This window comes from Sinohyriopsis cumingii, chromosome 14 (genome assembly GCF_028554795.1).
Source record: "Sinohyriopsis cumingii isolate HCF-2022 chromosome 14, ASM2855479v2, whole genome shotgun sequence".
Taxonomy (NCBI): Eukaryota; Metazoa; Mollusca; class Bivalvia; order Unionida; family Unionidae; genus Sinohyriopsis; species Sinohyriopsis cumingii.
Window position 1 is genome coordinate 111,573,798 of NC_142974.1, and position 15,751 is coordinate 111,589,548.

The following is a 15,751-nucleotide window of genomic DNA, read 5'->3' on the forward strand; positions in this document are numbered from 1 at the left end:
ACATAAAACCAACAGCCCTTTTCAGGGCCACTCCATTGCCTCGTAAAGATTTGCTTTCTTGCCTAAAAACAGTACCGTGACGTCACCCACATGTTCCATTCATATTGTCAATATGCAGTCCAAATTATTTTTTTGTCCCTCTATAGCCGCCCCCATATTAAAATTCCACATGTTATATCCGGATTGTTCCTACAGTAAAATGTTAAAATTAACCATGCTAAATTTCATTTTTCCATACGGTACAAACCATTTCAGTCACATGGTCCCTATACTATCCCCTTTAACTACTAGCATCAACTCGATTTCGAAAATAATAAATTTAACACCCTTTTTCACAATTACAATATTATGTCAAAAACTTGTTTAAGCTATATCCTAATGATTATTATTATTAACAATCAATACGATGGTGACGACAATAATGTAAAAGTAAAGCGCTGATAATTTACAAACGGGTATAAAGTGATAAAAGCATTTGAGATAACTCTTACAGAGGTTCTTCACGATGGAGATGATAAGTGGGGTCAGGGGTCATGTTTAGCACTTTTAATATGTCATGTGCAGTTGGTACGCTAACGAGACAGTAAAAAATGAATCCAGATTTTTTATTGAAATTAACGTGAAAGAGTGGGGACATATAATTCAGAATGTCGGAAGGAAGAAATCCACGTGATGCAGAAGAGCACCAACCTTTGCTCGATAACTACGGTTCAAAGTCTAAGACGGACGGACAGACAACACAAGGTTAAGCATAGTTTATCATTATATGCTCGTTAATTTTCAATACAGTTATTAACTTTGATATTAAATAACTGACGAATGACTAAAGTCTCTGATAGTTCGAAGATTCGATTTGATACAGACGACATGGTTTCTTCAAAAGCTCAAGGTTTTTAAGTTATTTTATGAGCTAGACAGTTGGCTAAATATTGTGATCTACCGGCTTATATTTCTTCTGTCATCATGCTTGCGGTCAGTGGGGGTTGGGGGAAGAACTGGTACATTTAGCAAAAATACAGACATGAAAATAAAAAATTGCAAAATCCATTATGTTTGTAGACAAAAGAAATTATCTTTAGGCGAAGAAAAGAAACCCGCCCCCAACACCACTCACCCGATTCTGACTCAAAAGAAGTTGAGCGCCGCCACCCCAGTTAAATGGCTGGTACCATGGAGACTGTTATTAAGCTTAACCTGCATATATTTTGGTTTTATGGGCTTAGTTAATGTCCATTGATCCATTTTGACAGCCCACCTACCTGACGACTATGACATTGGTTTCAAGGACTTGGGTGAGGTCCATTGATCCATTTTGACAGCCCACCTACCTGACGACTATGACATTGGTTTAAAGGACTTGGGTGAGGTCCATTGATCCATTTTGACAGCCCACCTACCTGACGACTGTGACATTGGTTTAAAGGACTTGGGTGAGGTCCATTGATCCATTGTGACAGCCCACCGACCTGACAACTATGACATTGGTTTAAAGGACTTGGGTGAGGTCCATTGATCCATTTTGACAGCCCACCTACCTGACGACTGTGACATTGGTTTAAATGACTTGGGTGAGGTCCATTGATCCATTTTGACAGCCCACCTACCTGACGACTATGACATTGGCTTAAAGGACTTGGTTGAAGTCCACAGATCCATTTTGACAGCCCACCTACCTGACGACTATGACATTGGTTTAAAGGACTTGGGTGAAGTCCATTGGTATATTATGACTGCCCATCCACATTTAGACCATGCCTTAGAAGGAGAAGGTTTTCATCTTTATCACATGTATATCAAGCCTCCATTGTTTCATCATTAAACATTAGTTTTTGATGACCTTACACAGGGATGGTCCTGGCTTTCAAAATGCTGTCGCCAAAAAAATCGCCAACCTCAATATTTTGTCGCCAATTTTCAAAAAGTGTCGCCAGAACAAGTAGTGTACATTTTTTCAAGTGTTAATTTAGTCTGTTAATGTAACAGGCAATGAAAATTACAAAAGATGGGTTAGTTAATACTCTAATTACAACAAGCATTAACAAAATGTTACAAAGTGTTACATGAAGATCCGTCGCGATTTTAGGGCTGCCCACTTGTTGAATGCAGTTTCAAAGTCTAATTTTTCACATCTGTACATGCTGATTCTCATTAAATTCTTGAGAGATGAGATGCAGAGTTTATTTCTGATTTCAGTTTTTATGAGGTTCATCTTACTGAATCCACATTCACTGTCTACAGTGCTGACAGGTGACACCTGTAGTCTCTCAGCAGCCCCCCCACCCCTTATGGCTAACTTCACAAAGCTTGTAGTGAATTGCTTCCTAAATCCCAAGAATGATCACTGAATGCTGTATAAATTTTCTCGACAAACAGAATAGGATCTCCATTCCCACGAATGAAACTTACAGGAGTCAACACCTGGCAATATTGGACCGTATATATAAGCATAAATTCACACCCAATTTAGGTATTCTTTCACTCCTGTATTTTGAGAAATAAATAATTATTATTAATTATGCAAAACTGTTTTTTTTTTTTTGCTATTTTTTGTTGCGGAGTTTAAGTCTCTGCAGCCGTAACACGGGATTGATGGCAAAAGGAAAAGATCAATGAGTAAAATGCTGCACTGGCGACAGATATAATTGTGATTGAGATTTTTTCCATTTGCTTTGTATTTATACGCAGTAGTCGGTACTTCAAAGGTTATCAGTTTTCTATGAAGGTTCAACAAAACTATTGTATTGGTATATGTAAAAAAAAAAAAAAAAAAATAAGAGAAGGATTAGCCATTCAATTAATTGTATATGTTCTATTCGCGTCTTTAGAAGTCGGTCAGTTGTAGGTATAGTTCGGTAGCATGATTGACTGTAACACAGCATACAGTACTCAGCCCAGATGTCAGCATAAGCAGATTATGATGTAACAATGCACTGTAAAGATGGGGTTGTCAATATGAACAAAGGATCGTTTGTGTAACAGATTGATTCCAATGCATTGCTTAGTCAAGTTTGTGGCTTCCATTCATTCTCCCTTTTAATTTATCCAGTCCAACTCCATGATTGTATGTACAAATTAAATAACCAAAAAGTCTGTCACCAAAAAAATCGCCAGATGGGATATTTTTGTCGCCAATAAGGAAAAAAAATCGCAATTTGCGACATTGGCGAAGCCCAGGACGATCCCTGCTTACATAGAAACTAAGACAAACATACAGGGTGATTGGAAAATTACTAGCTACAATCCATCCGATTTTACCCATTTTCTGTTGTTTTTAGGGCATTTACGATGAACCTAGATGGTACAACCATACTTCCACACTGGGTAGCAAAAGATATGGAAGCAGAAAAAGGCAATGATAAATCGAGCGCTAATCCTAAATTACATTCATAATTTCTCATCTTTCATCAGATTGCAAAATAAGGATGATTTTGCTTTGCAAGCTATGTGAGCTTATTTTATGGGCCTGCATTTGTCATGTATTGTCCATAATGCATTCGTCCAACAACATTGGCTTGTTGCCACTCTTGAGTCCATATTTCATATTATGTCATAAAAATCTGAGATGATCTTGATAATTAGCAAGATCTATGCATACTAATCAGGTACTCTTGCAGCTGATATGTTGAGTTAGATCAAAATGAGACTATATGATTATACTTTTACAATTTCAGATGAGTTCAGTATTGAGATGCACACGTACTAATCAGGTGATCCTGCATTTGATTGAGTTTGTTTTAGTTCTGCATGCTTTATTGCTTTTATATTTAAAACCTTAGATAAGGTTATATATAATAAGTGAGATCCATGCATATTAATTAGGTAATATTGCATCTGTTTGACTGAGCTTGTTATCTTTCTGGATGTAGTATTTCTGATTGGATTTTAGACAGATATGGATTATATACTTTTATCATTAAGATCACAGACAAATTTGCCATTGAGTGAGATCCACATGTACTAATTAGTAGGTGATCTTGCATCTGATTGTCTGAACTAGATACCCCTCTGCAATCCACATCTGATTTCAGGAAATATGGGGTTATGTCATCAAGATCTAGAATGAGTTTAGTAATGAACAAGATTAATACATGTTAATGTGGTATTATAAATAAGGTCATTACATATGAGGTATTCGTATGAACAAGGTCAATATATGGTAATGATGTTTCTTATGAACAAGGTCAATACATATTAACGAAGTAGTCCTATGAACAAGTTCAATATATATTAATAAGGTAGTCCTATGAACAAGGTTAATACATATTAATGAGGTAGTTGTATGAACAAGGTCAAATACATATTAATGAGGTAGTCCTATGAACAAGATCAATACATATTAATGAGGTAATCCTATGAACAAGATCAATACATATTAATGATGTAGTCCTATGAACAAGATCAATACATATTAATGATGTAGTCCTATGAACAAGATCAATACATATTAATGAGGTAGTCCTATGAACAAGATCAATACATATTAATGAGGTAGTCCTATGAGCAAGATCAATACATATTAATGAGGTAGACCTATGAACAAGATCAATACATATTAATGAGGTAGTCCTATGAACAAGATCAATACATATTAATGAGGTAGTCCTATGAACAAGATCAATACATATTAATGAGGTAGTCCAATGAGCAAGATCAATACATATTAATGAGGTAGACCTATGAACAAGATCAATACATATTAATGAGGTAGTCTTATGAACAAGTTCAATACATATTAACGATGTAGTCTTATGTAGTCTTATGAACAAGATCAGTACATATTAACGATGTAGTCTTATGAACAAGGTCAATACATATTAACGATGTAGTCTTATGTACAAGATCAATACATACTAACAAGATAGTCCTATGAACAAGATCATTACATAGTAATGAGTTTAGTAATGAACAAGATCAATACATATTAATGAGGTAGTCCTATGAACAAGATCAATACATATAAATGATGTAGTACTATGAACAAAATCAATTCATATTAATGAGTTTAGTAATGAACAAGATCAATACATATTAATGATGTGGTCTTATGAACAAGATCAACAAGTTATATAATCCAGGTGAGTTATATCAGGCCCACTTGGGTCTCATGACTGTTTACTGCCTTATACTTGTGTATTTGCAGATGACACATAGAAAACATAGTGCCATTGAACACAACAGAGTGATTAGAAAACAGTCAACCAACCAAGCCACATTATTTTTTCAGGTCAATGTTGTGGTCAGCGACATGTTTTGGCCTTCTTGGCTTTTTTGGGGTTCTTCAATGTGTACTGCTTGCGAGTGAACCTCAGTGTAGCCCTGGTGGACATGGTTGTCAACAGCAACTCTTCTTCTGCAAGCAATAGCAGTGACGATTGTCCAGGAAGTTTGAATAACAACTCCACATCTTCTAAGGTACTGTCTCAACTCATGTATGATGTACACCCACCTGTGAAAAGCATAGACATACAACTGCTGGCACATCAAGGTCTGTGTTGTTCATTTACCATATAATTTCAAGCAAACAGCATAGACACACAACTGCTGGCACATTAAGATCTGTGTTCATTTTCCATATAATTTCAAGCAAATAGCATTGACACAGAACTCATGACATATTAAGATATGTGCTGTTCATTTTCCATAACATTTCAAGCAAACAGCGTTTTAAACACGTGTCTGAAAAGTGAAGTCGATACTGTACATTTTAGATATGACAATCACATAGTTTAGACCTATATTGCCTTGATGTTAACCTGCTGGTACATCAAGGTCTATGCAGTATAGATTCACTTCTACCAGTACATCAAGGTCTGTACATCATAGACCCAAAGCTACCAGTACATCAAGGTTTATACAGAATAAACTCACAGCTACTGGTACATCAATGTATGTGCATCATAGACTTAACATCTATGGGCACATTTTTGTCCATGATGTTTATTTTACATAATACATTATCAAGCAAAAACAACATAGATCCACATTGCATGACATGATGGCACACATTGATCTCTGTAGTTTGCAGTTGGTGTTACATTGTACACAGTTAAATAACAGTAGTATAATTGACAAGTGTTATAACATCATTATAACTGTGTTCTGGACATATGACTGATACTGTAACAGTTTTTATATATTGTTGCATATAAACCATGTTCACTTTAAAGATAATGCATCATGGATCATATGCAGAAACACCTCCACTTTTAAAAAATATCTGATATCTGAAATGGGTTCCACAGAATCAATTTGATATCTAGAATCCTGTTGGAATGATGTGTTATAACATTGGTTACTTGTATCCACGGGGCCCTGAGTGGTCTAAAGCGCTCTCTGTTACAGATCACTGCCATCTCACCTCTGTCTGCAAAGGTTCGAGTCTCGGATTCAGCCAATGTGGGTATGTGAGAAAGCTTGCCAGTAGCTTCTCATGGGTCTATGGTTCTTTCCGGGGTTTTCCCGGGTTCTTCCTCCACCATTAATACTGGCCGCCATGTATAGCCTATCATGTGCTGAAAAATGACATTAAACCCTACTACAAAAACAACAACTTGTATCCACAAGCCTTTTATAATGAAGGATGTTATAACATTGCCTGACTGTTTCCAGAATCCTGTTATAATAAATGTTGCTATAAAACAAGTAGCTTGTACCCATAACACTGTTATGGGAGTTATAAAGCTGTTTTGTATCCAAAACCCTGTTAAAACATTGGTCACTTTTATCCAGAACTATTTTACAATGAATGCTGTTATAACAATAGTCACTTATATTCTAACCATGTTATAGTGAAAGTTATTTAACATTGGTAAATTGTTTCCAGAATCTTTGTATAATGGCAGATGTTATAACACAGGTCTCTTGTATCCAGTATATTTTTTTGTTTGTCCCCTAATACAATGTTGCGTTTGTATATTTATGTCAATATTTCCATAGACTTTATGGTAGTGTTATGTTTTGATGTCAAACGAGTCAAATTTTTTGTGCAAGATATAGAAATTTTTATGAAACATTTGCTTGGAGATATTTTGTTTTGCCTTCTATGCATAGCACCAACCTTCCTATGCATAGCACCAACCTTCGTGTACATAGTACCCACACTCCTATACATAGCACCAACACTCCTATGTCTTGCACCAATACTCCCATGCATAGCACCAACACTAATCTGCATATCACCAACACTACTGTGCATAGCAGCAATGATCCTATGCATAGCACCAGCACTTCTGTGCATAGCCCCAACACTCATATTCATGGCATAAACACTCCAATACATAATACCAACACTCCTATGCAAAGCACCAACACTCCTATGCATAACACCAACACATATGCATAGCACCAATACTTCTATTCATAGCACAACACTTCTGTGCATATTGTACTTTGTACAACTGTTTACCCTACTTCTGATATTTCTACAGCATCCTTATGTAAATTAGTCTGAGAATAATAAACCATAATCACTATGTTTGATCAGTGGAGATATGTCATCAACCTGCATTCTTCCTGGTCTTAATTTTCCTAGAATCCTGCCAGTCTTTAAAATTTTCTACAGTCTGAAACCAATGGTGAAAGAAGTTCTTGCACATTGACCCAATAGTCTGCATTTTTCACCTTTATTGAACTGACACAGGGTTTGCGTTGCTTATGGTAAATGCCAGCACTTCTGAAGCAAATGTTGGTGATGAAGATGAGGATACATGCAGACAGGAAATTATTTCTAAGCATGGATGTTTTATTAAAAAGTAAATAAGCCAAAAGATGAAGCTAGATTTTAGTATTGATAATTGTAAATACCCATTTCATTTATGCGCTCTGCTCCAGCTAGTATTTATGTTTACATTAAAAGGTTTGGATTTGTGGGTTTAACACCATATTTCCGCACATTGCAACCAGTATATTTGGTGGAGGAAAACCCCAGGAAAGGAAGCTATCAGCAAGCTTTCTCACATATGGTAACCACATTGACTGAACTAAGATTTTAACCCATGCAGACAGGTGAAATGTCAGTCATCTGTAAAGGCTAGTGCCTTAGACCAGTCAGCCACCCAGGGCCTCTACATGAAAAATTCACTTTGGGGAAATATTGAATGGTAAGGAAAATTCATTAAGTATCCAATTCTGCATTTGGGCAGTGGAAAATTTACTTTTCTGCAAACTACAAAAGATCTAGACTAGATCTGTTAGGTTGACATATCATATGTTCATATTTGCAACAGAAAACAACTTGGACCTAGATCTGCTGTCACATAATGTGCTACCAGTTCAGAGTCTATGTTGTTTGTTCTACTGATTATACTCTGCATAGACTCCAAATCTGTCAGCAGATTAAGCAATGGCAGATTTGGGTCTATACAATATGCAGTTTGATCCAACTAATAAGCTAGTATATGTGGCAGGTAACTTGTATGCAAGTAGATGCATATGTGCCTATTGTAGGCAATACATTTTGTATTATATGTGGAGCACATTGGTATCTAATATTCAGTACATTTTGTTAATGTTTCAGTCAGGAGAATTCAGTTGGGATGAGAATACACAAGGGATCATTCTAGGGGCCTTCTTCTATGGATATATCGTCACACAGATCCCAGGAGGTTGGCTTGCCGAGCGATTTGGTGGCAAGAAGCTCTTTGGTTTTGGAGTCCTGGTTACAGCTGTACTGACATTATTAACTCCAGTTGCAGCAAGACTCAGCCTTGGAGCATTGATAACTGTTCGCGTTCTAGAGGGTATTGGAGAGGTACAGTGTCACCTGTCAGTAATATATGTGGTTTCATTACGAAAATTAGACTCGATTCAATGAATTCATTTTTTTACACTAATTCAGCTTTTTCAAAATCCATTGGCTACTGTAATTTTTAACCCTTGTAAGAGGAGTCATCTTGTGATAATTATACATTTAAGTCTGCACCTAAATATTTATTCAAGTCTGTACTTTAATTTACACTTAAGTCTGCACCTAAATATTTACTCAAGTCTGTACTTTAATTTACACATAAGTCTGCACCTAAATATTTACTCAAGTCTGTACTTTAATTTACACTTAAGTCTACACCTAAATATGCATTGTGCCTGCACCTAAATATACTTAAGTTTGCACCTAAATATAAACTTAAGTCTTCACCACATACACTTAAGTTTGCACCTAAATATACAGTTAGGTCTGCACCCAAATATAAACTTAAGTCTGCACATGTACATACACCTAAATCTGCATTGATATAATTATGCACCCAGGTCTGCACCTGAATCTATACTCATTCTGCACCTGCAGATGAGGGAGGGCTCAATACCAGAGGGGGTAATGTATCATGCAAGGCTTGAGGTGGGGAGGGGGTTTTATAAGAGAGGGTTTAATGTGTCATGCAAGGCTTGAGGTAGGAGGGGGTTTTATTAGAGAGGGGTTAATGTGTCATGCAAGACTTGAGTTGGTGATGGGGCTTTATAAGAGAGGGGTTAATGTGTCATGCAAGGCTTGAGGTGGGGAGGGGGTTTATAAGAGGGGTTAATGTGTAATGCAAGGCTTGAGGTGGGGAGGGGGTTTTATAAGAGGGGGCTAATGTGTCAAGGAAGGTTTGAGGTGGAGAGGGGTTTTTAAAAGAGAGGGGTTAATGTGTCATGCAAGGCTTGAGTTTGTGATGGAGCTTTATAAGGGAAGGGCTAATTTTTCATGCAAGGAATAACTTGTTGAGGGGGCTGTATAAGAGAGGGGCTACAGTATGTTGCAGGTCATGTTGAAATTAGTTTCAAATTGAAGTACATGACAAATTCTTATCCATTGCTTAGATATTACCTTTATTTGTAATATGCCAATTTTAATAGATTTTGAGAATGACATAAAACAGAAATTAAAAGTTCTGCTGATGAAATTTGTAAACCTTTAAAAAGAAAGCAAGACAACTCTGCTTATACCAGCTATTATATTTGGTAAACGTTTAAGGAGGATTATTAAATGATAACAAAAGTTTTGGATCCTGAGTGCAACTCTTGGTAATGGTGCATGCTATGTAAAGTGGGAATACTCAATAAAGTGGGAGTGAATCATGAAGGAAGAGCAAGGAAACCGAAATAACGTAAGTTAACAACTATGCTATTGTGTTGATTTCAAATATTGATTAATGATTTTAATTGTCCAAAAATATTTTTGCACAATATAAACAAAATGCTTTGACATTAAAAAAATTGCAGTGCTGCTAAAATTATGTAGTGTTACAAGAATGACAGTTTTGAAAGTATTGGTCCATGATTCTTGTGAATAATTGAGTTAAATATGCCAGTATCTACACTAGTGAATAACTTTTAAGATTTCTACGTATATATATATATATATATATATATATATATATATATATATATATATATATATCATAAAAGTACAACTCTATTTCAGAAAGAAACGTCCAATTTCATAATTAGATTGAGGATACTTTCACTTATTTACAGCAGTTTTAATTTTTTGTCCAAGGGTTGCAATAGCCCATTTCATACCGAATTTGACCGAGTTGCTCTGTAATTATCCGAATAACCTCCTGAGTTACTTTATACTCCAGCCAATCAAACGCTGGTGGGCACATGTACATAACAAAATGTCATCCATTGTTATTTAGAAATATTTCAGAAATAAAATAAATTAAAATGATTGAAATTTATATGTAAATTATCCACATACTTTCAAAAACAAATCTGATAAACTCATATCAAACGCATTTTATTATAGTGATGTTTCGGGTGCAGAGAAATAGTTTGAACAACTTGCTCTTTGATTGTCAGGATTAAATTTGTTTACTTCGACACCGTTTCCTTACTTACATGTCCAGATGTAAACAGCTCAAAGCTACTCTCTCGTATGGGTTTGAAATCCGCCCCGGTTTCCAGAAAATAAGACAGGATGATTTCAGTATTAAATTTAGTCAATATCTGCGGCAGCATTGCTGTTGAATATGCATTTTTCAACTCGATAAACGATGTTGAAGTAGTTACAGAACTTGATGCTGAAGTGTCTGCCATATTTTGCCTACCACCTATTACGGTCAGCTGACCACCCGCCACATGATCAAAATTCCGAGCAAATTATGAAGTTCACTGAAGTCTGCATGAAATGGGCTATTGGAGGGTACCATGGGAGTCTGATAACTGGTTTAATTTTTTCAGTTTTCTGGTCTGTTTAAGCTGACACCTCTGTATGTAGGAATATATTGTATACATTCTGTTCATCTATCTGTCTGTCTGTCCATCTGCCCAGCTAGCACAGTTGCCATGCAAGTGTGTAAATATTATGCTCATCACCATAAAATATGTATATCATCACTTTGCTTCCACAATTATTTTATTGGAGTTATTGCCCCATTTGTCTTGTAACTTAATTCAGTGTATGATCCAGTTTTGCAGCTAACACTTTTTTGATGAACTGAGATAAACATTGGTAAATATTGTTGTATATATTATAGTCATCCCACTAAGATGCACTAATTGACTTTGTTCCTGCAACTTTATTGTCCTCTTTGCTATGAATCTTGTGAAGGCAGTTCGTTGAATTTTTGCAGTTTTTTTAAGGACTTCTATGAAACTTTTTGTGGTCACCATCTAAAGGTGTGCATATTGACAAATCTTTTGCTCCCTTTATTTTTTTTAGAGTTATTGCCCTTTTTGACTTAAAAGCTTTATGCATTGTATGCCAGAGTTTTGTGAATCTGGCTACTTTTACATCTGTTAGTGGATTGCTATGAAACTTATTATATTACTAAAATATTATGGTCATTACTCATGTTGCTTTTACAAGATGTGCCTGTATCTCATTGCTATAAACTTGTTGCCATCATTGGTAATAGAAGAGGCAAGGTTATATTTATGGGAGCAAACTCATCACCATTCTTCTAGTTTATGCCAACTTGAAACAGGAGTTTACTGTGATATTTTAAAAAAATTGTGTGAAATATAAATGAAATCAGATTCTAACATGCCCATGAATGCAATGCACAGTTGAACTGTTCTGCTGTCAAATCTGTAGCAGTATAATTTACCATAATCTGTCAGAGATTTTTGTGTGATAAGCTCATGGCTCTCCTTCACAATTTTCCACCATTTTTTTTTCAAAGTGTGTTTGAGCATAGGTAGTATACTTGTATTTGAGGACTTGATAATGTTACTTTTGTTACAACTCTGTGGTTCTAAACTAAGTAACAGATAAAGCAAAACTAACAAGTTTTGTAAAATTCAACAAATAATTTAATTCTATAAGTTACAAGGGTGAAAATATAAGAGGAACTAACTGTATTGTGAATTATATCCAATGTAATCCAAAATGTTCTCTCACAAGTCCAGAAGTTTAGTGTTCTGAATGAATTCCAATCATGAATGTGCTGATGTTCCAATAAGAATAGCCTTGAATAGTTTGATATACCAATAGGCTTGATATGTCACGATGATGTAATCCAGATTGTCTTTGAATGAATTCATAATAATCCAGAAATTGTATTAATCCCATCAGTGAGCATTTTTAGTAATTACAATGAATGCTTTAAAATTATGATTCGTCTCAGATTATATTTTAACACAACATAAAATTAAACAACAAAGACTGATATTAAGATAGGAATGATTATTTTTTTTCGTTTTTAGCCTTGACCCTTTATGAAAAACTATGACACAAATGAAATGACCAGGATGTGTGTCAAAAGATTGCTTGTAGAACATTCAAAATTTTGTAAATAAGGCTAGACCTTGAACTCAGATATCAGTAAACAACTTGTTTATATCTTACAGAAAAGACAAAATTCAGGTACTAGAAAATCCAAGGCAAAAGCCAAGGTACTGTAGTAAAATCCAAGTAAACATGTTGTCTACAAATGATAATTATTTTAAAGTATAATTGTCAATCACGGACAAAAGTTAGCTATGTAATATGTTTATAAATGACCCTTGTAATATGCAATCATGGTCAAAAGTTAAACCCACAATATTATTATGCATAACACTGTTGTAAACATCAAGTTTACAGTCTCCACTTCAGTATCACAGGTAGATATCAATTTGAGACAGTCCTCAAATTCTGTATGTATTTCATTATAAGTCAAGTCCAGTTGAAAACTGCAAAGAGATCCAGATCTGCCATCAGATAAAGTGCTATCAGGAATACTCATTAGAACAAACAACATAGACCCTGTTCTGCAGACATTTTATGTGATGGTAGATCAGGGTCACTTTTGTTTGCAGTTGGGTTTGACTTATAAAAGAGTATATATAGTACAAGACTGTTATCTCCTAATTTTAGCATACAGATATACAGAGCAAATTTTGTTGATGCAGGTAGTAACAAAGTTCTTTTCAACATGACAAATATAACAAGTGCATGTGATTTCAGGGTGTGACATTTCCAGCCATGCATGCCATGTGGGGTAAGTGGGCACCACTTTGGGAAAGAAGCAAGTTGACAGCCTTCACCTATGCAGGTTTGTGTTTTTCATGAAAATACATTTTAATGCCTTGAATTAAATTTGTAGAAGATGGAGGTTACGAACAATAAGTAGATCATAAAATGTATAGATGTTTATAGAAGAGCTGGAAAGTACATAGTTTATGATTTTATGATAGTCATGTTCACATTGGAATAAACACCCATAAGAGTTTAGCTCTGCTAGAAGAGCCTTTGAATTGGCCTGTTGTCCATTATCCATCCATCCATCAGACATCTTAATGCCACATGCTTGTTATCACTTCATCTCCTAAACTACTTGGAGGAGGCACTGAAACTTACACACACATTAATAACAGCTTGTAATTGCTGCCAAATGTATATGGTGCCACATGGACATCCATGATGGCTGCCACAGTAGCCATCTTAAAAATCTTGTTATTGCTACTCCTCATAGACAGATGATCATATCAACTTTAGGTTTTCAATAAAAGATTTGTTATGATGTCCGCTTGGTTGAAACTGAAAATGGTGCCAGTCTGACATTTTTAATGACATGTAATCCATCTTTAAAAAGTTTTATCACTAGTCCTTCTGAATGGATAGTCTTACTGACATAGAGTTTTCCCTAAATGGTTTCTTTTGAATGCTAGTTTATCATAAATGAAAATGGTGCCCTTTAGGTATCCAGTAGTGTGACTGTGTTGGCAGTCTTGCTTTTGCTACTTGTCCTGAGCCATTGGTCATATTGACGTGGGGTTTTCCATTAAAGCACTTCTTATGAGATGTAGCTGTTTCTAAATAAGAACAGTGTAGATCAATGTTCCTCTTGAAGATATGGCATTATCAACAGCATGAATATATGGCATTATCAACAGTATGAAGACATGGCAGTATCAACAGTATGAAGACATGGCAGTATCAACAGTATGAAGACATGGCAGTATCAGCAGTATGAAAATATGGCAATATCAAAATTATGAATACATGGCATCATCAACAGTATGAATATATGGCATTATCAGCAGTATGAAGATATGGCAGTATCAACAGTATGAAGACATGGCAGTATCAGCAGTATGAAAATATGGCAATATCAAAATTATGAATACATGGCATTATCAACGGTATGAATATATGGCATTATCAGCAGTATGAAGACATGGCAGTATCAGCAGTATGAAAATATGGCAATATCAAAATTATGAATACATGGCATTATCAACAGTATGAATATATGGCATTATCAGCAGTATGCAAATATGGCATTATCAACAGTATGAAGATATGGCATTATCAACAATATGAAAATATGGCAGCATCAATATTATGAAGACATGGCATTATCAACAGTATGAAGATATGGCATTATCAGCAGTATGAAGATTTGGCAGTATCAACATTATGAAGATTTGGTAGTATCAACATTAGGTTTTCACTCAGACTTGCCTCACATTAATTATGTAGTTGGTCCCAAGTGAAAAAGTGGAAAAGCTTCCAGTGTGACCTCCCAAAGTTTGAAAAATCTCACCATGGCTGCTTATCTTAAACAGATGGCCATACCAACATACAAAAAAACAATGCTTCTTTCTTGCACTATATTGTTACTCTCATATTATAATGTTTCTGATCTAACCTTCAAAACGGCTGCCTTAACAGCTATCTTGAAAATCTTGTTATCACTAGCTCCCCTGAAAGGTTGGTCTTATTGGAATGATGTTTTTACTACAAGGGTCATTTGTATCTGGATTGGAAAGATATATTCATGTGACATTTCATCGTAGTACTTTAGTAACCATCTTCAAAATCTTGTTGCTTAATTGATGGCACTGACATATTATTTTTACTGAAACACTTCTTGAAATATTCAATTTTTTGGTTCAGGATGAAAACGGTGCAGCATAGTCATACTTTTGTAACTGAGTTTGGAAATCTGGATCTAATTGATATTGCTGTTAAGTCTAAGGTCATGATTTGCATTTGCATACTTTATTAGGTTGATGAATACAGTGACTTGTACATATGCAAATACATGTCTGTGGCATGGTGCCCCAGCGCTAGATATCACTATAAACTGCCACATTGCAGATATCATAGCGATATGACTGAAAAATTGTTAAAGCTGCATTGAAAATTCTAATTATGCACACACTCCAAACAGACTACATGTTAGTCGTTAATGATTTTAACTCAGCTGTTTTTGGGGGCCCCGAATGGCCGAGTGGTCTAAAGCGCTGTCCGTTAAGGATCACAGCCATCTCACCTCTGTCTGCATGGGTTCGAGTCTCAGATTCAGCCAATGTGGGTATGTGAGAAAGCTTGCCAGTAGCT

General features: G+C 35.5%; 1 protein-coding gene across 1 annotated transcript in view; it reads left to right on the forward strand.

The window, feature by feature from the left end:
* Positions 1-531: 531 nt before the first annotated feature.
* LOC149784605 (sialin-like) overlaps positions 532-15,751 on the forward strand; it is a 53,824-nt gene continuing 38,604 nt past the window's right edge. Inside the window, exons 1-4 of the mRNA XM_089932658.1 lie at positions 532-744; positions 5,225-5,412; positions 8,516-8,749; positions 13,370-13,457. Coding sequence (XP_089788784.1) covers positions 648-744; positions 5,225-5,412; positions 8,516-8,749; positions 13,370-13,457 — 607 coding nt within the window. The 5' untranslated portion in view covers positions 532-647. The remainder of the gene's footprint in view (positions 745-5,224; positions 5,413-8,515; positions 8,750-13,369; positions 13,458-15,751) is intronic.